This window comes from Solea senegalensis, linkage group LG17, assembly GCF_019176455.1.
Source record: "Solea senegalensis isolate Sse05_10M linkage group LG17, IFAPA_SoseM_1, whole genome shotgun sequence".
In the NCBI taxonomy this organism is placed as follows: Eukaryota; Metazoa; Chordata; class Actinopteri; order Pleuronectiformes; family Soleidae; genus Solea; species Solea senegalensis.
The window spans coordinates 4,970,156-4,991,534 of NC_058037.1; the positions used below are offsets into that span (position 1 = coordinate 4,970,156).

Sequence of the window (21,379 nt, forward strand, 5' to 3'; positions counted from 1 at the left end):
ATGTTTTTTTTTTCCAGTATTATTTTGTGGTCACAGATTCTGTGTGATTTACAAGATTTGGTTTCGACCTTGTGTTTACATATTTCATCTTGCACTGAATGACAGACACCGTAACGGTTACGCAACAGCTGAATGGTGTTTTGTTTTCTGTTTGAAGTAAATACTGTTCGTAAGTTTTGTTTCTCCTTTTTACTCCAGTCTCCAAAGAGCTTAACACAGTGTTTAGTTGGATCATCATCAGAGCAACAAGGGATTTTGTTAAAGATATTACTTTAACAGTACATGAGTGGAAAATGGAGAACATGTGCCAAGAATAAAGGCCTGCAGAAAAAAATTCCCTGGCGAGTTCTTCAGTAAATAAAAAGTGAATTAAAGTGAATTGACCTGGCTACAGGATCTAACTCAATGAAGCCCAAGAGAAGAAAGTAAACTATTCAGTGGAAAAGAATGCAGGCCTGTGTTTTCCCGGTTATGAATCAATCGGGGTGTTTTTCAAATTGAGTGAATCACCAATAAATATATGGCATTAGCTCAAGATATCAGAGCATGTTTTATCTACAATATAAACTATTTTTATTTTAAAAGCCTGGGATTTGTTTTGTGCAGAGCTTCAGCCGTCTCTCGTTCAACCACACATATTTCATACGTGTTTGTCTACAGATAAAGTGCTTGTGCGCTCTGCCGTCTCACTGTCATTCAGCCAGATTAAGACGACAAAACTCAATTCCATTTTATCCAAATTGCAGATTTTAGACGTCATACTTTAAACATGTATCTTGAGCATTTGGAAACATGCGTGACAACACTGTTTGCGACACACCTTGAGCAAACCACCATTGTTTGCAACATGACAAGCCACTAGATCATTTACAAAGCACAACAAAGAGGTTCTAAAGAAGCTGTCCAAAGTTAGAGGAAGTGTACATGCAGCATTTTTATCACACACACACACTCTATATCTCACTTTTACATCACCCTGCGTTATTACACTTAAGATAAGCTGTTCCTGGAAACTGGTTCTTTGAAATGTTGTGCTCAATTTGTGTTTGTTTGTTTTTGTTTTGGAAGGTCAGTTAGTCTGTTTACATGTTTTTACATTTAGGAATTTCTAAATGCAAATGCAAGTTTTTATAATTTTACAAAATGTGTCATTTATTTTGTGAGAGTTTTCAGAGAAAGCAGGCCTCATCAGAATAAGGTTTCCCTTATTGCCTCACAACTAAAACTTCTGTGTTTGGAAAACATTAGACAGACTGGGGCTTTGCAAAGTGAAGAAAAAAGTGTTTTAATAGATGTTGGAGATCCCCCCACCAAACTCTGTAGGCTAATCCTACACTTGTACTCTCAGACCTGCGGGCGGGGGGCTTTTCTGGTTTCAAATGTGAATACAGTGTGCACACACGAATACAGTGTGAATGAGCCACACGTTCAGAACCAAAGTTGGGGGAGCAAAAGAGAAAGAACGGTTGCGGTTAACAAGACAGGAACGGGGGAGGAAAGTGAGAGCTGTGAGGACAGAGGGGAACTGAAGGTGTGGGTGGGGGGTTAAGTTTTAGTTGTAAAATATCAAAGCAAAGAAGGTGTTGATATATATGCCAGGAGCATAATATGCTTTACCTTTTAGACATTTAGACTGAAAGCTCTTGTTAGGCCCAAAACATCCACTCTCACTCTCACACCTAAGTCAATTTAGAGTGTCCAATTTGCTTAATCCGCAAATCTACATGTTTATGGACTGTGGGAGGAAACTGGAGAACCCGTAGAAAACCCATGCACACACGGGGAGAATATGCAAACTCCATGCAGAAAGACCCTTATTCTGACCGGGTTGTGAACCAGGGTCTTCTTGCTGTGAAGGCAAGAGTCCAGATAAATGTATTTATCTTAAAATATTAAAAGTGCATATATTTTGAAGTTGCAAAATCCATATTGGAATGTCACGTCTTTGCTGTTGTGCAATACTGTTTTTTGGAAGAATCTTTCGCCAATTAACTGCTATTAAAATACCTCATTGCATGCATGAGATGTTATTATGTCATATTTGAACATTCCCATCTATGATTATACAGTATTACAACCCACACTGTTTGTATAATTGCACAATGACATAGCAACCAATGACAGGGGCTTTCTGACTTAAAACACGAGACAGTCTTATAAGATAACATGTTGGCAACACAAACTCATTCAAGATTCAACTTCGGTTTATCACTGATCACAGTACCAGTGTGAGCAGCTCTTTACGTCAATGCCTCAATGTTTTAGTAACTAAAAGGAAGCAAACATCCTCTTTTCAGCTGTATTTGCTACCTAGGGACAGAGGGAAAATCCCAATGTAGCACGTGCACATTTGCAGTTTTTTTTTCTTTCAGGAAAAAGGAAATGAAAAAGACTGCATAACAAATGAGCTGTCATTGATTCTTCTTTCTTTCTTTTTTTTTATTTCAAATTTCATTTTCCATTCAAAAAGATGGCTTCATTTTTACATGGCTTGGAATATGATGAGGACAAATCATTTTGTGGTGTCATGAGAGTCATTCTAAACAGTTTTCACTTTCTTGCAGTAATAAAGTTACACTTTTTGGTGTTAATTGCAGGTTTTGCAGACATTATGCTGCATCTGAAAGTAAAATAATAGAAGTAATATAATAGTTTATGTATCTGCAAATGCTAAATAGTGAACTGTAGAAAGCATTCAGTTTACCACAGTGTCAACTATATGTGTTGCAATTTTTAAAATGTTTAAAAAGTGTCACCACCAAACCTGTATACTTTTTTTATAAATCCCCAGCATCATCAAATATATCCTTTGCATTTGGAGTTACAGTATGTTGCTCAGAAACAAACACAGCCACTTTATTTGTACATATTTAATATTTTTTCTTGGTAACACTGTAAATTCCCCCAAAAATGTAGTGGTGGAAGAAATATTTTAGAAGTTTTTGCAAACTTAACTGTACCAGTAAATGTGTATTTTATTAGATTATTAATGACATGGATCAAAAAATATATAAAATTTTGCCATCTGTAAATATATAGATATAGGCTACAGATAGATAGTATATACATAAACTATATAGTATATATAGTTCTTATAACATATGCTGTAACGTGTAACATTTTATATTACATTTTTTATTTTTATATTATATTATGTTATATTATATTATATTGTGAGGACGTCGTAGTCGTTGTTGTTAACCTTATCATATCACCATAGAAACGAAGCAGTCCTCTTACACCGGAAGGAGTTCCTTTCCATTCAGTTCAACTTCCGGGTGGGAATATTGTGCTTGAAAGTCTGCTCGCAAATCCATTTGGACGAACTTCTCGGCCAACCTCACGTTCTAAAATGTCCCGAGGCTCTAGTGCAGGGTTCGACCGGCACATTACCATCTTCTCTCCTGAAGGAAGACTCTACCAAGTCGGTGAGTATGTGGACATGTTCACACAAAAGCCGGCTGAATGGTTCAGTTGTTTGCTAGCTAGCTAAATGCCCTGTCATGGTTCGCCTAGCTTGTCTTCCATCTGATAAATAACTCCCTTCCAACGCGAAAGTGAGGTAATTAAAAACCACGACATTTTAACTAATGCTGTGTAGTTTGTTATTTTTCGTCCACGCTTCCGACAGTTGCATTTAACAGAAGAGAATCAAAATAGCTAACCGGCTAGCATGGTAATTAGCATGGTTAGCGTTGCAGCAAAGCAAGCTGATTCATTGCTCAAGATGTCAAACTGACATTCATACAAATGTTGTGGTTTGGAAAAGTTAATTTCGAGTATCATTGTAATCAAACAATCCCAGTTATGATATAATTTGTTCTCATATATGCCATTTTTATGTATTTGAGTGATTTATCAGTATAATTGATGTGATATAACTGTTATCTGATCAACAACATTTAGCAGAAAGGTGCTGAAGTGAACTTTTCATGACATACAGCAACATGCCAGTTAATTGAACAATTTATTCCAATTTGAATGTATCTTCAACCGGTCAGAATTCTTGCTGTGGGGTCAGCAGTGTGTGTTTGGACTTAGTAATTTTTTTTCTTGAATGCTTTGTCTTTACCAAACTGTTCTGTTGTCATAATGACATTTGATCTTCTCTGCAGAATATGCTTTCAAGGCCATTAACCAAGGTGGACTCACGTCAGTAGCAGTTCGGGGGAAAGACTGTGCGGTTGTTGTCACACAGAAAAAAGTACCGGTGAGTTGTTTACATACTGTAGAACTTGTGATGGTTGTGGTACTGTGAATCCACATCACTTACATCCTCCCACCACTAAAAGTATGCATTACTTTTCATTTTGTAAGAAATTGTTATATTTTAACAAAACATCTCAATAATACGATACAACACTCTGAGAACACAAACCTCCACCAAAGCTGTTAGTTTCCCTCATGCTGATACACTCAAGTGGCAACAAAATGTGTTCCCTGGGCCATAATAATTCAAATTAATAGAAATCCATCCTCAAATGTTTGTTATGGTGCTTTTTGGTGACATTATTAAGTGACTGAATGTTATTTTATTCATTTTGTAATATAATTTTTCTGCTTCTAAACTAGTTACAATTTTATATGGAGAATATCGACCTCATTACTGTTGGTAGTAGTTAGCATTGAAATAAATATGAATAAACATATCATATTTGTATCATGGTTTTGTTTAATGTGTGATATTGTAACATTATTGTATTCATTTATACTGTGATAATGAATATTATATGAAATACAAAAACAAATGAATAAATATAAAATAAGTTTATATTTAGTTTTTCAGTGGGTTCTCCGGCTTCTTTCCACAGTCCAAAAACATGCATGGTCTTGATTACTTTTGTCTTTGCCTACTGTTAGAAAGGGCCCATAGAGGTGTATGCGGTGTATATATAAGTTCTCTTTTTTTCTCCCCTGTGAAACAGGACAAGCTCCTGGATGCTGCCACAGTGACCCACCTTTTCAGAATAACAGATAATATTGGATGTGTAATGTCAGGGATGACGGGTAAGAAAAAAAAATAACCTTTTACCTTTTAGATTACCATTAATTTATTATTTTATTCAGTTGCTGTTCTGAATTTTGTTCCCTCTTCTCTTTACTTTCTATTTTAATGTATATCAAAGCATTTTTGTTAAAGTTACTAACTTTAACAAAAACTTATTGTGAAGTTCTCTCACTCCAAACACCAAATTAAACACAACGCTGTGTTTTTTCTTTATCTTTTTGATATTTAGTTAAAATCGATTTTCCATGACTGATTAAATAACACTCTCTGGAAAAGATTTCAAAATTGCCTTCAAGAATTGAAACTCTGCAGTGTGACTGTTTATTGGAAGCTTTGAAACACCTCTGCCACCTTTCTTTTCTCACCCTTTTCAACGTGTTCCTGCAGCCGACAGCAGGTCCCAAGTGCAGCGAGCTCGCTATGAGGCTGCAAACTGGCAGTACAAGTATGGTTATGAGATTCCAGTGGACATGCTGTGTAAGAGGATCGCCGACATCTCACAAGTCTACACGCAGAATGCTGAGATGCGACCACTGGGCTGCTGTACGTATCCATTTAAAAAATAATTTATCGGGCTGCTATGACTAATCTATTACTACTGATAATAGTTAATAAATATATTTGTATTTTTTTCAAATAATTAAAACCAGTTAGTGTATTTTCCGTTTGCTGCACATTACAAAGAAATCATGTTATGGTCCAAAAATCTAATTAATGAATTGAGAAAATAATCGACAGATTAGTCAATGATGAAAAAGTGTAGTTGAAGCCGTAAATTATAGTATGATAATGCTCTTTTATTGTCTTAGTTTTATTTTCTGATTTGTTTAAATGGTTTATATAAATATGGTAAATACAATGGAAACTATTAGATTTCATGACATAAGGCAAAGAAGGGTTAGGGCTTGATAAATTCACACTTCTTTACGACCACCTTCAGACACAGAACAATGGAAATTATATTTTCTTCTCGTGTAATTCAGTATTATTTTTGGTTTAATGTTACAAAATATTATAAATAATTTGTCGAATTTCTTTTTTTCAAATTTTCTTTAAATTTGTCACTTGGGTCCCTGTAGTGTGTCATGATATACCATCTGTTTTTCATGAGTTATATTTGATTGAAATCTTTGTTTGGGTTTTTTACAATCAACAAATTGATGTATGTCCTTGAAAAATGAAAAGTGTCACTGGACTGTCCTGCTGCAGGTATGATTGTGATCGGCGTTGACGAGGAGAACGGCCCCCAGGTGTACAAATGTGACCCAGCGGGCTACTATTGCGGCTTCAAGGCAACCGCCGCTGGAGTCAAGCAGACGGAAGCCACCAGTTTCCTTGAAAAGAAAGTGAAAAAGAAACTTGACTGGACCTTTGAGCAAACTATTGAGGTATCTAAAGTCACTGTTTATCACCGCTGATCAGCTCAGGTTCACAGGAAAATGAATGTGAATCTGGCTTTAAAGGTGTTTTCCAGGCAGTGTTATCATATCTTGTCAAACATTAATATTATACAGTCCAGTATCATATATGTGTGTGTGTGTGTATCATAAACATAAACCTAATCTTTTCTTTCTGCAAACCCACCTCTCTGTTTGTTCCACATTTTCTCTCCTGCAGACGGCAATTTCTTGTCTGTCAACTGTTCTCTCCATCGACTTCAAGCCTTCAGAGCTGGAGGTGGGCGTTGTCACAACGCAGGATCCCAAGTTCAGGTAAAAGACAACTGTACATGCTAGTTAAGCAGATATCTGTAAGGTGAAAATAGCAGCTATCTAAATCAATGATCTTATACATCTTTTTTTAGTAAAGAGATTTTGGAAAGTAGGTGCAAGTATATAATGAATTTATACACTGTTTTCACAGCCAGCAACATTTTTTGGCGTAATTTTTGTGGTGTTGCTGTTGTTGTGCCGGGATTCATGAGGATATCACGATGGTGCATTATAGATTATTTATTTATTTGGTCTTTTGCGGTGCTCGGTAACATCGCTGCAGTGGTGCAGAATGATTGTAATGGTCCATAATAACCTTTAATTATAATGTAACTCAAGTTATAATCGAGAACTGGGCTGGCAACTTTGTAAACATCTCTCGGGGGTTTCTAGAAAAAGGCTTATGGGGGCAACACTGATGGTGAGAAAGATGTAACGTTGCCGCCTTTCACTATGCAGATTTTTTGGAAATTTGGGGTGAAAATGGGGCATTCTAAGGCTCCCTACGGGGGTAATTATTACACCAAAGTTTGTCTGTCAAAAATCGCGCACTCATTGTGAATGGTTACAGGCCCGTGAGGCCCTCGCTCCAAGTCACATGATCCTCTATATAATGATATGTAATCTCATGATAATATGTATTTGCCATGGACAGATAAACACTGGAGTGGCAGAGTTTATGTGAATGTATATTTACCATGATTTTAGTATTTTTGCATCATTATGCATTTTCTAGCAAACAGGAATATTGTTTATCAATTTGATATGTAGTGTAAAGTAGCGTAATATATAGCATCCAGTGCTAAATTGGCATTTTGGTAAGAGGGCACAGCGCCCCCTGTTCTAGAACCCTGTCTCTATTCCAGCATCAGTGACGACCGCCTACTCTGCAAAACAACCTAAAAAAGGAAAAGGAGTCTTTAAAAAGTCAGACAATATTAAGTATGCTATAAAACATTATGTCAGTATGGGTGGAGGGTTTCAGAGATGGTGAGATTCCCTCACGTCATGTGTCATGTATGATACAATTTGTCTGTTTTCTTGTGATGGATAGCATCAGAATATAGACGTTCTACATAATGTTTATATAATTCTAACTCTTTCAGATACTCAAATTTGCACGTTTTTGGTTTTGTGACTTAATAAATGAATTTATCAAAGTCTCTGCATTCAGCAAAATTCAATTCCAGGCATGAAAATCCAATTTATTTTTAAGCATCTTTTGTTCTCTCCAGGATTCTGACAGAGACTGAAGTGGACGTCCACCTGGTGTCCTTGGCAGAGCGGGACTGAGCGAGCAGAGACGCATCACCTGTTGGATTAAGTTAGAGCATGATGGGATATACAAGTCCCAGATGGAGACTGGTGTTATCTTTGTTTGCTGTACATTTACCCCCCCCACTGTTTCATTCAAAAATAAAAAAAGTTTTTGGAGTAAAATTGTAAATTTCTCATATTTATTTTGTTATTGAGGTTCTTTTTTTCCTCTTAAAGCAGATACAACTTGGTTTAAGCACAACAACGTACTTGTGCACACCTTTAAACTCCCATGTAATCTCATTCCTGTTTCATCAGCTGTGTTTTCGTCTGTCGGTTGAATTTAGCAGCAGGAGGAAATGGAACATGAGCGACTGCTCAGCTCTACCCCAGAGCTTCCTGTTGTGGCTCTTGCTGCACTAAAAAAAAATCACACGGCACATCAGTGGTGATTCTACTACAGTGAATGATAAAGTCACCAGATTTGACCTCATTTTCTTTTTTTTTAATGCACCTGTAGCCTGTCAAAAATAGATGACTTCAGCTCAACAGATACAACTGAGATACATTTGGCTTTAACAATGGGCTCCAGTGTGTGGGTTTTACTCTGTGTTAAGAGGACTTTGTCATCACGGTATGATCAGAAATTATGTTAACATGTCAGGTCTTTCTAATAAGACTCATTACATTAGCATTGTCTCATTGCCCTTTCTTTGTTTCTTACAGAAACACTCGCAGCAAAAATGTGACATTTTCTTCTATAATATGTTGGGAATTTTCACTCTTGATTCATGTTAACATCTCATAAGTCAAGTTCCACTCTGTTAAAGAAGGAACCTGCTTACTGGTCCTTTGGAAAATCCCTTTGCTGAGTTAAGCTTTACAGCCCAGAGGAAAATTACAGCTATTAAGTCTTATCACTGTGTTTTTCTCACTTAGTGTTTGTTCCACTTTTACTTCACATTGGAAAGGAGAGGCAGTCAATTCAGGTAATTCCTGACTGAAAAATTCCAGGTCTGCTGTTGACACCGACTCATGTGTGGCACACTTTTTCCTGTTTTTGTAAAAAAAAAAAAAAGCACATTTCCTACTTCCAAAATGTCCTTGGTATTTGTACCTAGTGCCAGGACTGAGTTGCTATTCAGCACTAGTTCTTCCAGGGTGGGGCGGAATACTGAAGTACATTATGCTCCTCTTGTTCTTGCCCAGGGACTTTCAGCGCAGTGACTCAGAGACCAGGTGACCTCGCCCCAACAAGGAAATCCCAGACCATTCAGAGTTCTAATTCTTTCACAAGTCTGACTGATGACTCCCTTCTTCGTCATTTTGTGCAAGAAGTGAGAAATGCTGCTTATTTTTACAATGTGGAAAGAACATGAGAGAGTCACCGCACAGAAGGAGATCAGTGAGCAATTGTAAAAAAAAAAGAAAAGAAAAAAGAAAACGCTGAGTGGATGAAACACACTGATCCGAGCTCTTTATATTCATAGACTTCTTTTTTATTCTGAGCATTTTTCTTATGTAAATAGTTCAATTCACACAACATGAGCACATGTACAGGTACAAAAATAATATCTCTGCATTTACAATATATTACAAGTCCAATATGTACACATCTATATATATATATATATATATATATATATATTCATTTTTTTACAGAGTAGAGAAAAGACTACATGGAGGTCGTGGTCTTGCTGGTACGTGGTTCTCGGCACAGACTTTCTGTAACTTGGACTGGCTTTAACCGGACTAGACGCCATCTTCATTTGTGTTAGTGATCCCGGGGGCCAGCGCCTGTGACTTGGACCTGGACGGGGGGACGGACACTGACTTGTCCCTCATTGTGGGGCCATAGGCAACCCAGCAGCAGCTTCACTGTCACTGATTCATCAGTAGAAGAGTGCTTCTGTTTATTTTCCAAACTTTATGTCGTCGTAAAGCTGTAGGGAAGAAATAAAAAAAATGTTTTAGGAACCAACACTTTTTATTGTTATATTTGACGTATGCTACTGAGATCTGGTCTGAGGTTTCTGATCATTCTGACTCGGATACTGACCTCATCTTCCGACAGGTCCAGATCCTCCATGTCACTGTCATCTGATTCGCTTTCGGGCAGCTCCCTCAACTCTTGTGCCGTCTTCTCAAACAACTGGCACCGGATCTCTTCGCTCTGGCGCCCGTAGGTGAGGTGGTACGCCGTGAAGCCGCCGTAATTCATGCAATTGACGTTGGCACCGAGGTCGAGGAGACAGCGCACCAGCGTGGAGTTCTGGAGATCCACTGCCAAGTGAAGTGCCGTGCGACCGCTGCATTGTTCCTACGGGAAACAAGGTGAAAAATGGCGCGTTAGCTTCCTGCTCCCTTCCTTTGCCTTTATGTTGCAAAACACGGTGAAAAGTCTGCCTTCATGTGGGTGTTAATGACACCTACCTGTGCGTTGATGTCTGCGCCCAGCTTCACCAGGTTCTCCACCAATGAGATGTAGCCGTTGATTGACGCCAAGTGGAGACAATTGTGTCCTGAAGGAGAAAAATGAGGGAAAGTTCCGTCAGTGACAATGAATTCAAGAATCAAAGAAGAACGGAAATAATAAAAGTGGGCAGGCATTCTGCATTTTTTTCCCTGAACCTACCACTGTAGTTGGGGAAGGACATGATGGAGGTCAGGTGGCGTTGGCAGGTCTGAGTAATGACGCTGAAGCAGGTGAGGGAGCCTCTCTTGCAGGCGATGTGCAGAGCCGTGTTGCCGCAGTTGTCTGTGAGCCGCGGGTCGCAGCCGGCCTTCAGCAGCTTCTCCACCAACTGTGGCTGCTCTGTGATCACTGCTAGATGGAGAGCGGTCTGGAGAGAGGACATTTAATTATTAAACCAACTCTGAGTGTGTGGAAGGAAGGAAGGAAGGAAGGGAACGAGGGTTCTTTATTTAGCTGATTAATGTGTGACTGGTTATTACCTGTCTCTGGTGGTTCTGCAGGTTGAGGAATGGGTGATTGTGGGAGAGCTTGATCATCTGGAGGGCATAATCTGTGGCTTCGTGAATGATGGACAAGTGTAGAGGCCTGTGGGGAAGAGGAGAGGGAGAAAAAGAGAGTTAAAATACTGCTTTTCCATGATTTTTTTTTATTATTATTATTTGTTTTAATGCACGAGGAAGTGGTTCCAGGCAAACAAGGGAGAACAAAGCCTGAGCAGTGGAGCGTTTCGCAAGAATGGAGTTTTGTCGGGTTATTTCCACCAGTTGTGGCTTGACACATCTGATGCTTTATCAGTTACTGGCAGCGCGCCAGGGACTTTCCTGAACGCGCAACGCGGACTTAAGCTCCGCCCAGACTGCGCTGTGAGCCAAAGTACACACACTGAGTACACACTGTGATGCACGCAACACACACACACACACACACTTTAAAGCCCACTTGTTTTCCCTGCAACTTCCTCCATTTTCGTGCGCACTTTTGCAGCTTTTCAAACCTCCTCGGTGCACTGCGTTTAAAAACTTTTGAACGCTATAAAAATGCGCAACTCAAACCCACCCGCGAAACTCCCGCAAATGCACATTGTAAACATAACAATCCACACACACGCATAGAGAGAGAGAGAGAGGAAAAAGCAGTGTCCACTTACGTGTCACCATCCTCGGTCACTGCACTCCTCCACGGCTCGTAATCCCTCTGCGCGCGTTCCGGCGCGTTCATGTCCAGGATCTCAAAGTCGCTCACGAGCTCGTCCTCCTTCAGAGAGTCCAGGCCGCTGTCTAAGCGATCCTCCTGGCACGGCAGCGCCTTGCCGTGTTTGGGGCCCATGTTGTCCAAGTTATAATCCATTTGAGCGTGAGTGCTGGGAACTCTGTGCACGTCTATGTCGACTGTGTGCAGGAGCAGATTCGTGTCCGTGTCTGATGTGAGGTCAGGGTAGAAGTGTGGCCCCAGAGGGAGGCGCTCTGGTTTTAGAGTCTCTGGGCGGAGACCTGGCGGGGATTTCCATTTGACTAAAGCAGAGGGAAATCACACAGACGGAGATGTGCTTTTGTGAGAAAAATCCCCTCAACTCACTCAGAACGAAAACTTTGTAGTTTCCTATTCGACACCTCTTTTTCAGCAGCCATGTAACTTTTAAAGACGCGATTTATTTCAGTGAATGAGCGACAAGGTGATCATGAATGAGAGAGAGACACTGACTCTTGAAGAATTCCCTTCTGCACTGGGGGGAAAATGTCAATTTTTTTTTCGTGGTTAACCAAAGCAGCACTTGCATGTTTCCATGTTATACATCTCTGACCCAGTTGTCCAAATTTAACTGAGCTCTTTAAAAGTTCAATTCAAAATGTACACTGAAAATAAACAGTAGCCCACACCTACGCCACCAACCACACGCTGTTATCACGCAACTACTAAAAGATAAGTGTATTTATATACACAAGGCTCATTTAAAGTTGTACTTCGTCTCCTGCTATGCATGTAAACACCACAGAATATAATACATTTCACATTAAGTTACTTTTTTTGAGCTGTTGGGTTTGGATTAAACACCATAATCCAGATCTAAGGCCAATTTCACTGCACTTTTGACTGAAACTTTTTACAAAATGTATTGCTGTAGTTAAAAGGACAGAAATCCTGCTACTACTCCAGCAACACATGTAATCACCACCAAATAAAATAAATCTGAGTTAATTCATTCAATCAAATCTAATATAGTTTGTTCTATTGCTTTGTTTGAGCTGGTGATTTTGGATTAAACACAATAATCCAGAGATGAAGCCCATTTGACTGCTTGTATGTGTAGCTTTAATTGAAAAAATATAATTTATTTCTTTTCTTTTTTTAAATGTATTGCTTTGGTTGAAGGGACAGAACCCAATGACACATGAGTGTCACATAAAAATTAACTTTCCATGACTTAAATGTGCAGAACAGTAATGAAATGGATAGAAATCAATGTTAGAAGAAAATAATCACAAATACTATTAGATTACCAAGCACTAAAACATGCAGCAATTATGATTCAATGCAATACAATGACTGGCAATACAGTGCATAATTGCATTACTCAATTTTGCTTATTTGCATATAATACACTTTATCTGACTCAATCAAAAACGTTCACAGTCACAACAGATTAAAGAATCGACACCTTAGTATTTTATAACCCTCATCAGAATGTATGCCCCCCCACACACACACACACACTGTTCCACTGGGGGGGGGGCAGTACCAGTGGTGTGAACACTCTGCAGCAGGATTTCAACACTTATTTCAGTCCACAGTTACTCTATGAAGTGAATTAACGCAGCACAGTCAGCGCAGAGAAAGAGGGGAAGATTCTGAAGTTTCCTCATGGAGACTCCCCTTGTGAAAGCTGCTTGTTCCACAGTGGGATGTCCTGGACTTACCCGTTCATGCACTGCAGATGCTCTGACTTGGCACTGAAGGGTAAAGTCTATACATAATTCAGCTTAGATCCAGGAAAGGACAGTGTGTAGTCAAGCAGAACGCACAAAGCTATGACTTTTGGTAGGAATTTTGTTTCCTTTTGTTGTTTTGGTTTTTTTTCAAACCCCACACTGTGACTTTCCTTGTGACCTTCTTCTTCTCTTTCTTTGCCTTTGTCCCACTTGTGCTTCAAGGCAACTTTTTCGAAAGAAAAGGAAATTCCTTTGTATGTCACAACACGGTGGTGAAGTGTGTGACAGAGCTACCTGTTTGTGCTCCCCTGACATTTGAGATAAAATTCCCAGGATGGCTTGTGTTTACACTGTAAAGCGGTGGCTTGGTGGAAACATAGCAACCGTATCCAAGGGCAAGTAAAGCTATCACACCTCGGTGGGGTGATACTCATCTGTGATTGCGCTGTACACACCAGACAGACACACACATACGCACACCCAGTGGGGCTCTGATGTCACTGAGTCGCAGACGAACATCACTAACAGGCTCTCTGCAGCTCCTCTGTGTCTGCTGTGAATTCCACACATACTTTAATCTGTGCCAAGTATCATAATGACACATCTGGGGACAAACTATACTTGCAGCCCTGTGTTTTCTCTCCAGTTGCCAAGAAACTGTGATTTTTGTCTTTATATGGCTAGATATTCACCTAATCTAGGAAATACTGATACTTCCACTTTACGTCTTTTGAGAGCTTTTGTTGTTGTTGCAATGCCGTGCGAGTGCGCCTGTCTGCACTCGCCTGGTGTTTACACGTGGTTACTATGGGCACCAACCGCTGATTGAGCACTGACGCCAGTCAAGCACTGTACATTGCCCTCTGTCTGCGTGTTGGTAGAGCGCCGCTTATCTGAGTCAGTAGGTGCCTGAGGGAGCATCACACCCTGTCAGCGAGGAGCTGAGGTCATGAAACTGACCAACCAACACTCACAGCAGCACACATTCTTCAACAAATGGGTGGTGAAACTTTGGAGCGGCCAGATTATGAAGTAATAAATACCTAATAAAAAGTGATGCTTTTGCTGACTATCCAAAATACTCAACGTGTTACCTGCCTCCCTGCGTCAAATTAAAGACACAGTATGTAATATCTGCGGCAAATTTTCATAAAAGTGTAGTGGAACCATGGCAGCAAACGGCAATGAGTAGTCGTGATATATTACAACAAATAAAAACACAATAAAAACAAACAAACTGGCTAACTCGTATACGGAATATTTCTTTCCTCACTCTGATGTCTCATGCGGGTTTGCCTGTTATTAACTTATAACAGAGACAGATAAAGTGGATGATGGCATTAAAAGGCGATCAAAATCAAACAATCCTTGAGTAAAAACATGAGTTTCTATACATTTAAAGAGTCTTGGATACATTTTGGTACAAGTGAGTACACTCTTCATCAAAATATTAAACATTAGATGTGTAGTTTTTACATATTTAATGCTGAAATGTTACATATTATAGCTTTAAAGAGATATAATATATGTATTATATCTTTAAAGAGATATAATATATATATTATATCTTTAAAGAGATATAATATATATATTATATCTTTAAAGAGAATATTTCCTCATTAGTAGTACAGTAATTACAATGACATTACATTACACTCTATAAATAATAGTTACATTAATAGTTCAATTTTTTTCATAGGAAATTTGTCACTGTTTCCAACTCAGTTCATCTAGTTATGTGAATATACATGACCTACATTTCATGTAAACGTGATGGAAAACTTTTTTTTTTTTCAGCAAAAGGTTAATGAAGTGGGGGGTAAAAGGAGAAAAAGTCAACTCACACACTAATACTGAAATCACATCATGGCTAATTTGTGAAAGTGAAACACATGTAATTTCTGGAGGGCATCGTTTATTTACACCTAAAGGAAGACTTTGACATTTAGGGATTCATGCATTTTCACTTTCACGTTGAGAGATTGTTACCACTGCTTTTTTGGTAACAATGCTCATTGCACATCATGTATACAATGGAATTGCTGTGCTTCTACAGCAGCAGTAAATATAAATTCAGTAAAAGCAAATATAAACGCTCAGACATTGCTTTCAGGATCTTTGTGTTCAAAGTTCTTATGGCCCAGGGAAGAAGCTGTTTTTAGGCACCTGTACCTGTACTGAGACACCGTGTGTTGGCAGTGTCCTCCAGAGAGTGTAAGGGACAGGCAGTGACTTTTTTGGACAGTTTTTGTATTGTATTTTTACTTTTATTCATCCCATCCTCGACTAGAAACCTTCCTATGATTAGGGCAGCCACAGAGCAGAATAAGGGGAGTTGGGTACCTCAAACCAAGTTCCCTTTTACTCTTGGCCATGACCCTCTGCAGGTTTTTCTGCCACTGAACTGTTGGCATACCATACTGTGATGCAGTATGTGAGGACGCACTTGATAGGGCCTACTGGGACCAGGCCCAGGGGCCCAAGGACTCAGGGGGCTCTGAAGCCCAAGCCTCTGTGCTCCTATCCTGATATTTTTGCTTCTACATTACTCCAACCAATATTTTTAATAGGGCCCTGAAGCCACGTTACACTGGCTATGTTATGTGGTATATACTAATAGGGCCCCTCAATCATATACCATGGTTTATGTTAATTAAGGGGCTCCTAATGAGTATAGATGTGTCAATAGACGGCAGTAGTAAGAGAACTCTTGATAGGGAGGTGCTGCAGGTAACTCACGAGTGCTCAGGGGTCCAACTGGCTCATAATCTGTCCCAGGTTGTACGTTAAGGGATTATCTTCTGCAGAACCTGGTTGTACTTTAACAAGTGTTTTTCTGTCTGGTCGTTAGTCTGTGTAAACCCTGAAAACACCATCAACCATGTCACATTCAAATCATCTTTTGTGATTCATGTGATTGGTCGACGAGGTATTTGCATTCACGAGCGGTACGAGGGTGTACTTAATTAAGTGGCGAGCGAGTGTACAGCGGTGTAGGTCAGCATTTTTTTTTTTAACAAGCTGGGCTCGTGTTATACGCCTGCCTCCCGTCAAGTTACAATAAGGTCATCTGGAGGCCGCGTTCGGAGTGCAGAGACAACCTATCACAACACAACACACTGTAAAATGTTGTGATTATAATGGAGCTAAGGGGGTTCTGAGCCCGACAAGAAGCCTGCACAGAAACAAGTGTACATATCATGGCCTGGAGGGGGGTTCATACATTATTAACATATTCATAAAGTTTTCATAAAGTGTTGATTTGCAAAGAAACAGTTCCAATGAACAGCCTGCACATCTGGCGTCTGTGCTGAGCCTTAACACAGCAAACAACACAATTACAATCAATCAATCAGTCATGCTGGACTCACACTTACATGTTGCTTTAATGCTATGTGCATCAATGTTGAGCAGGTCAGCGTCTGTCTGTATTAATTACTGTAACATTGCTAAGACGATAGTGATGATATGGTTCTGTTTGGGCCTTGGAGTGTTTGAGCCAAATGTTATTTGATTGGCTGACACTCAGTTCAGTAACAGTCTGGGTTTCAGTCAACTATCCCACCAACTAACTAACCAACCAACCAACCAGTTAACCAGTCAGTCCATCAGTCAAGTCTTGTTTATCACGTAATCATACAGGTACTTGTTTTCAGAATGTAACTGGGATAAAAAACAATGACTTGGCTGTAAAACGTACAATTAAATCTTAACTGCTTCGCCCATAGATACAAGAAGATCCAGTCTTTTAGGCGGATATGGAACTGGAAATAAAAAAGGTCTTATATAAAGTACCTTAAAGTATCTTACCGGAAAATGACTTTGGAAGTTGAAGTTACTTTTTATAATGTTACTTAAGTAAAAGTCTTAAAATATATGACAATTACTGTGCTTAAGTGTCAAAAGTCATTTTCTGATATAAAATGTACTCAAGTTTTAGAAATAAAAGTATTAAAAAAGTGAGGAGTAAGGATTGAGCCATTGTGTTTCCACTGGTTGTGGATCAGAAAGATGTGTGAATGGCAAAACTGTAATGTAAAACAGCAGAGTAACAAAGATAGTTAAAAGTAAAGGTTGCTAGAAATATAAGAATTAAAGTACAGTTACTTAATTTTAATTTTAACAAAGTATTTGTACTTTGTTATGTTACAACACTGGAATAAAGGAAATATGCAGTGATATATGAATATGATCTCACCCTGACAAGATTGAGCTGTATGTTTTATCCCATCCAAATGAATGTTGAATGTAAAGTAAATATTGTATTTTAATTATAAAGCAATAGAGGTAAACCAGTCTGGAGGGAGTCAGGATAACCTTTGGCCTTGAAGCTACAGTAAATTAAACAAAAAGCTTCCTGCTTCCAGCTCCAGAATTTGCATACAGGCAAATCATGTAGGAGGAAATCAAATGTGTACATTTCTCAGCATTGTACTAAAGCACATTTATTGGAAAAATGTAATACTCTTTAAATTTAAAATATAAAATAAGATGTAATCATTTTCTGTCAGTTTGAAGGTCACTGTCTGAGTCAGGTTGCATTTATTAATTTTTACGACACTGCACCTAGGTCAGCGTTCTAAAAATAGCTTCAACTTCCCAGATATGTGACTGTCGCTCATGACGACTTCCTCCCTGTGTGTGGAGGAAACTATCAGCGCATTGTTACAGTAATCGCTCAGTGGACGTTTTCTCTGCAAGTCATGCTCAGATCATGAATTGCTCGTGTAGGTCCAGTGACACTGACACAGCACTTCTACACCCACTCCATGTTTTCACATTGTGTGGTTAAAAAAAGGAGTATTTTAGTACATGACAGCTTCACACACGGCTGTTTTCCATGCTAAATAACGGGTCGGGACGTATTCATTGTTTGACAGTGTGAGTCAATGTGTTTCTCGACTTGACCGTAGCCGTGCTTTGTGAAAGGAAAACATTTTGTGTGGTTATTATCTCATATAATCACAGTGTAGAATATGCTTTCAACACAGTCACAGGGAGGAGACATGCATGACCTCATTCACTTTTTTACAAAATAAACCCACGGAAGTTTTTTTTTTTTTTTGTCCCGCGTTTTCCCCACAACAAATAAAATCGATTACTTTAAATAGGTTTCTGTAGATGTAACAAAAGAAGAAAAAAACTCTTCACAGACGCATGTGATACTCTCTGTGATTTCGATGGTTTGAAGGACTGGTTTCAACAGCTTTCTAGTGCTGTCTAGCCAAGTGAAGACATCGGAGCCGCATTGATTGAAACTTTCAAATTGAGGTGAGGAACTCTGAGATCCTCCCCTTGTGTTGACTTGGTTTCACGCTGAATGTGCAAATGCATATTTTTTCGGGGAAATGTGGGTGTTTTTCGGAGAAGGGGTAATACCTTTGTTTCCCTCCCCAGGCATTCCCACGGTGTTTTGAACACACGCACTATCAGGTTAAGAAATGATATACAAACATACATATAAGGACACATGTTAAAGGTTCGGTTCGACTTTAGTTCCAAAGAACAAAAACATTTTTTGCTTTATGTGTCCCATTTGTAGGTCGTTTTTATGGGTGGGATTTTCAGATAAGCGTTACATGAGAACATGAATAGCACTCGTCTAAGAAGCAGCAGCTGATTTTTTTTTTCTGGGGGGGGAACACCTAAAACCCGATTTTGTTGAGGTTTTAATGTCATTACCATTTGGCTTCCTGTCTCCAACTCCCACATAAAACCAAACCTTGTCTTTTTCACAATGTGGCTTTTGTATGGATTACACAAACTAGGTGAAACCTGTTAAATATAGTGAGTCGGGGTGCTGGGAGGTGAGTTTGTTTGTTTGAAGAAGTGTGGTTGTGTGAGGTACTGGCACACCCTCAGTGAAAACATGGCTGCCAGACACAAGGATAAACAAATTCGAGGCATTTAACAAAAGGTTCAATTCATAAAATCTACAACAGCTTCATCCAATGATATCTTAAGTTGATCTTGTAATTAGACTACATTTTGTCAATGGGAAACAGAAGTTCATAGAGAAAAGTGATTTTCCATGATGACACACAGGAGCTGTTGATCCATGACTGACCTCATCAGTCAGTTTCAGTGGGGTTTTTTTGTGTTAATATCCACCATTCAGATTTTTTGATACAAACTCACCATAAGCTTAAAGATGCTAATTTTCAAGAGTCAGTTGTTGGTGAAAGGGCTGTCCTGCGACGAGATCAAGCAGCAAACATATTTTTGATTGAGTTTTTCAGTTTTTTTTGTGTAACTATTGGCACTTTTCCACTACACAGTTCCGGCACAGCTCAACCCGGTACGCCACTATTTGTTTTTGTTGCGTTTCCATTCGTGATAGTACCTGGTACCTGGTACTTTCTTTCGCACCTCCTCTGGCGAGGTTCCAAGTGCATCCAGACTGCAGGCCATTGATTGGTCAGAGAGAGCGTCGGCACTGTGAAAGAGACATGAGCAAAACGTCCGAGACAAGAATCAAATCGAACAATGTCGAACTGTAGATCCGTTAAAAAGACTTAAGAATCCTGAAGAAATGCGCTAATCTCCGACTTTTAGCAAGGAAATGTCTGAAATCTCAATATTTAACAGAGGAGTCTTGTGTATTTAGCGACGGCACTGCTGAAGCTGCATCATAACCCCTTCTGCTGCATTTTAGTTCAGTTCACAGTCTGTGCTCCGGTCATGCGGGAAGTACTGAACGATTCTGTGAACAAATCTTTTTAATTACCTAATTCTAATGATTCAGTTACACAGTAAACGGCTGCTTTACAAGTCACTAGTTTGTGTGCGTCTCGTGTAAAACAAAGTCAAGCCGTGCCAAGCCATGCTGTAACTGGAACTGTAGTGGAAAAGCACTTTGCGTGTCAGTACCTCAAACAACCACACCAAATAAAAAACCTTGAACTACCCCTTTAAATTTCATGCTAACTAGATTGTTTCTAAAAATTCCCCTCTCTTTCAAACAAACCTGTGAGCACTCATGTGCACCTGAGCATATCTCTTTAAAAGATGATTATGTAAGGAGTCTTAAAGTCTTGGAGATTATTAACCCCTGGTGGCTAATAACGTTTTAATTCCTTGTTAGCCTCAGCTGCAAATTGGAAGTTGATGTCCATTTTTGTTTTTGTACAACTTTAAGTCATGGAACTGTTACCAGAGAACCTTCAGCTCACTGTTTGGTTTTCTCGAGTCTTTCCTACATTCCTTCATGTGCAGCTGTATTGATTGCCCATAGTGTCAGCCGTCTGCGCTGTGGACAATGTGAGACAATGAGAAAAATTTCACTATTATGAAAGAAACCGCAAAGACAGCTCAGGTTTTCTGCTACGGCTCAGTGAACTGCACTCTGAACACAAACGAGCCCAGAGAAGTTTCCTGACACACTTAGAGCAGCGTGTGACTGGCAGCGCACTACACACCACGGAAACAGTGAGGCTACCACACAAACCACAAATCAACTGAGCAAAATCTCTCACTTTAATATTCCCATCAGCAGTTTTGCATTCTTGTAAGGTTTCAGTTGGCCCTTGGTTTCAGATCCATTTTTGTTGCGTATAGCTCAAAAGGTAAAATACATTAGAAATAAACCAGGACTCATTTATTTTATAATCTGTCTGTGGGAAGCAGAGGATTTTAGTTTGTGCTCTGTAGTTTATGTGCCATGTTATCATTTATTCATGATCTTTCTTTACTGACTTAAATTATACAGTCACTTATCCCGCGGTGGATTATATTCCAAAAAATTAATATTTTATTTCATGAATACTATATTTTATTATATCATATTTGAATTCATATTATTTTCAAATTATTATTTTAACACTATTATGAAATGTCACTGTTTCAGTTGCAGGATAAGCAACGGTGCCATTTATCGCCTTTCCACAGGTCTTTATCGCCCTCCTTTGGTCAACACGTGCATTGCAGAGCATGGGATCACAGGGCCCTCTTGGAATATATGCACCATGTCAACAAGAACAACACGCTGATGTTGTGACAT

The 21,379-nt window shown here is 39.2% G+C and overlaps 2 protein-coding genes across 2 annotated transcripts; one reads left to right on the forward strand and one right to left on the reverse strand.

The window, feature by feature from the left end:
• The first annotated feature begins 3,242 nt into the window (after positions 1–3,242).
• Positions 3,243–8,160, forward strand: LOC122783691 (proteasome subunit alpha type-6). The gene is made up of 7 exons (XM_044048483.1): positions 3,243–3,428; positions 4,116–4,210; positions 4,926–5,007; positions 5,396–5,551; positions 6,218–6,396; positions 6,626–6,720; positions 7,956–8,160. Exons 1-7 carry the CDS (start codon positions 3,353–3,355, stop codon positions 8,011–8,013), a joined length of 741 nt encoding a protein of 246 aa, XP_043904418.1. The 5' UTR covers positions 3,243–3,352; the 3' UTR covers positions 8,014–8,160.
• Positions 8,161–9,454: 1,294 nt separating this feature from the next.
• LOC122784494 (NF-kappa-B inhibitor alpha-like) lies at positions 9,455–20,589 on the reverse strand. Its single transcript, XM_044049791.1, has 8 exons — positions 20,534–20,589; positions 19,731–19,816; positions 11,601–11,964; positions 10,933–11,038; positions 10,613–10,820; positions 10,411–10,499; positions 10,037–10,297; positions 9,455–9,920 (listed from the first exon to the last, which is right to left on the reverse strand). Exons 1-8 carry the CDS (start codon positions 20,587–20,589, stop codon positions 9,891–9,893), a joined length of 1,200 nt encoding a protein of 399 aa, XP_043905726.1. The 3' UTR covers positions 9,455–9,890.
• Between the last annotated feature and the right edge of the window lie 790 nt (positions 20,590–21,379).

Bases quoted from the DNA above. Each gene is read 5' to 3' on its own strand.
- LOC122783691 (XM_044048483.1), top strand. From the start codon at position 3,353: ATGTCCCGAGGCTCTAGTGCAGGGTTCGACCGGCACATTACCATCTTC. The intron at 5,008-5,395 runs GTAAGAAAAAAA...GTGTTCCTGCAG, and splicing joins TGTAATGTCAGGGATGACGG to CCGACAGCAGGTCCCAAGTG. The intron at 6,721-7,955 runs GTAAAAGACAAC...TGTTCTCTCCAG, and splicing joins ACGCAGGATCCCAAGTTCAG to GATTCTGACAGAGACTGAAG.
- LOC122784494 (XM_044049791.1), bottom strand. From the start codon at position 20,589: ATGAAGGAATGTAGGAAAGACTCGAGAAAACCAAACAGTGAGCTGAAG. The intron at 19,817-20,533 runs GTAACAGTTCCA...TCTCTTTCACAG, and splicing joins AGTGAGCTGAAGGTTCTCTG to TGCCGACGCTCTCTCTGACC. The intron at 10,821-10,932 runs GTAATAACCAGT...TCCTCTCTCCAG, and splicing joins TGCAGAACCACCAGAGACAG to ACCGCTCTCCATCTAGCAGT.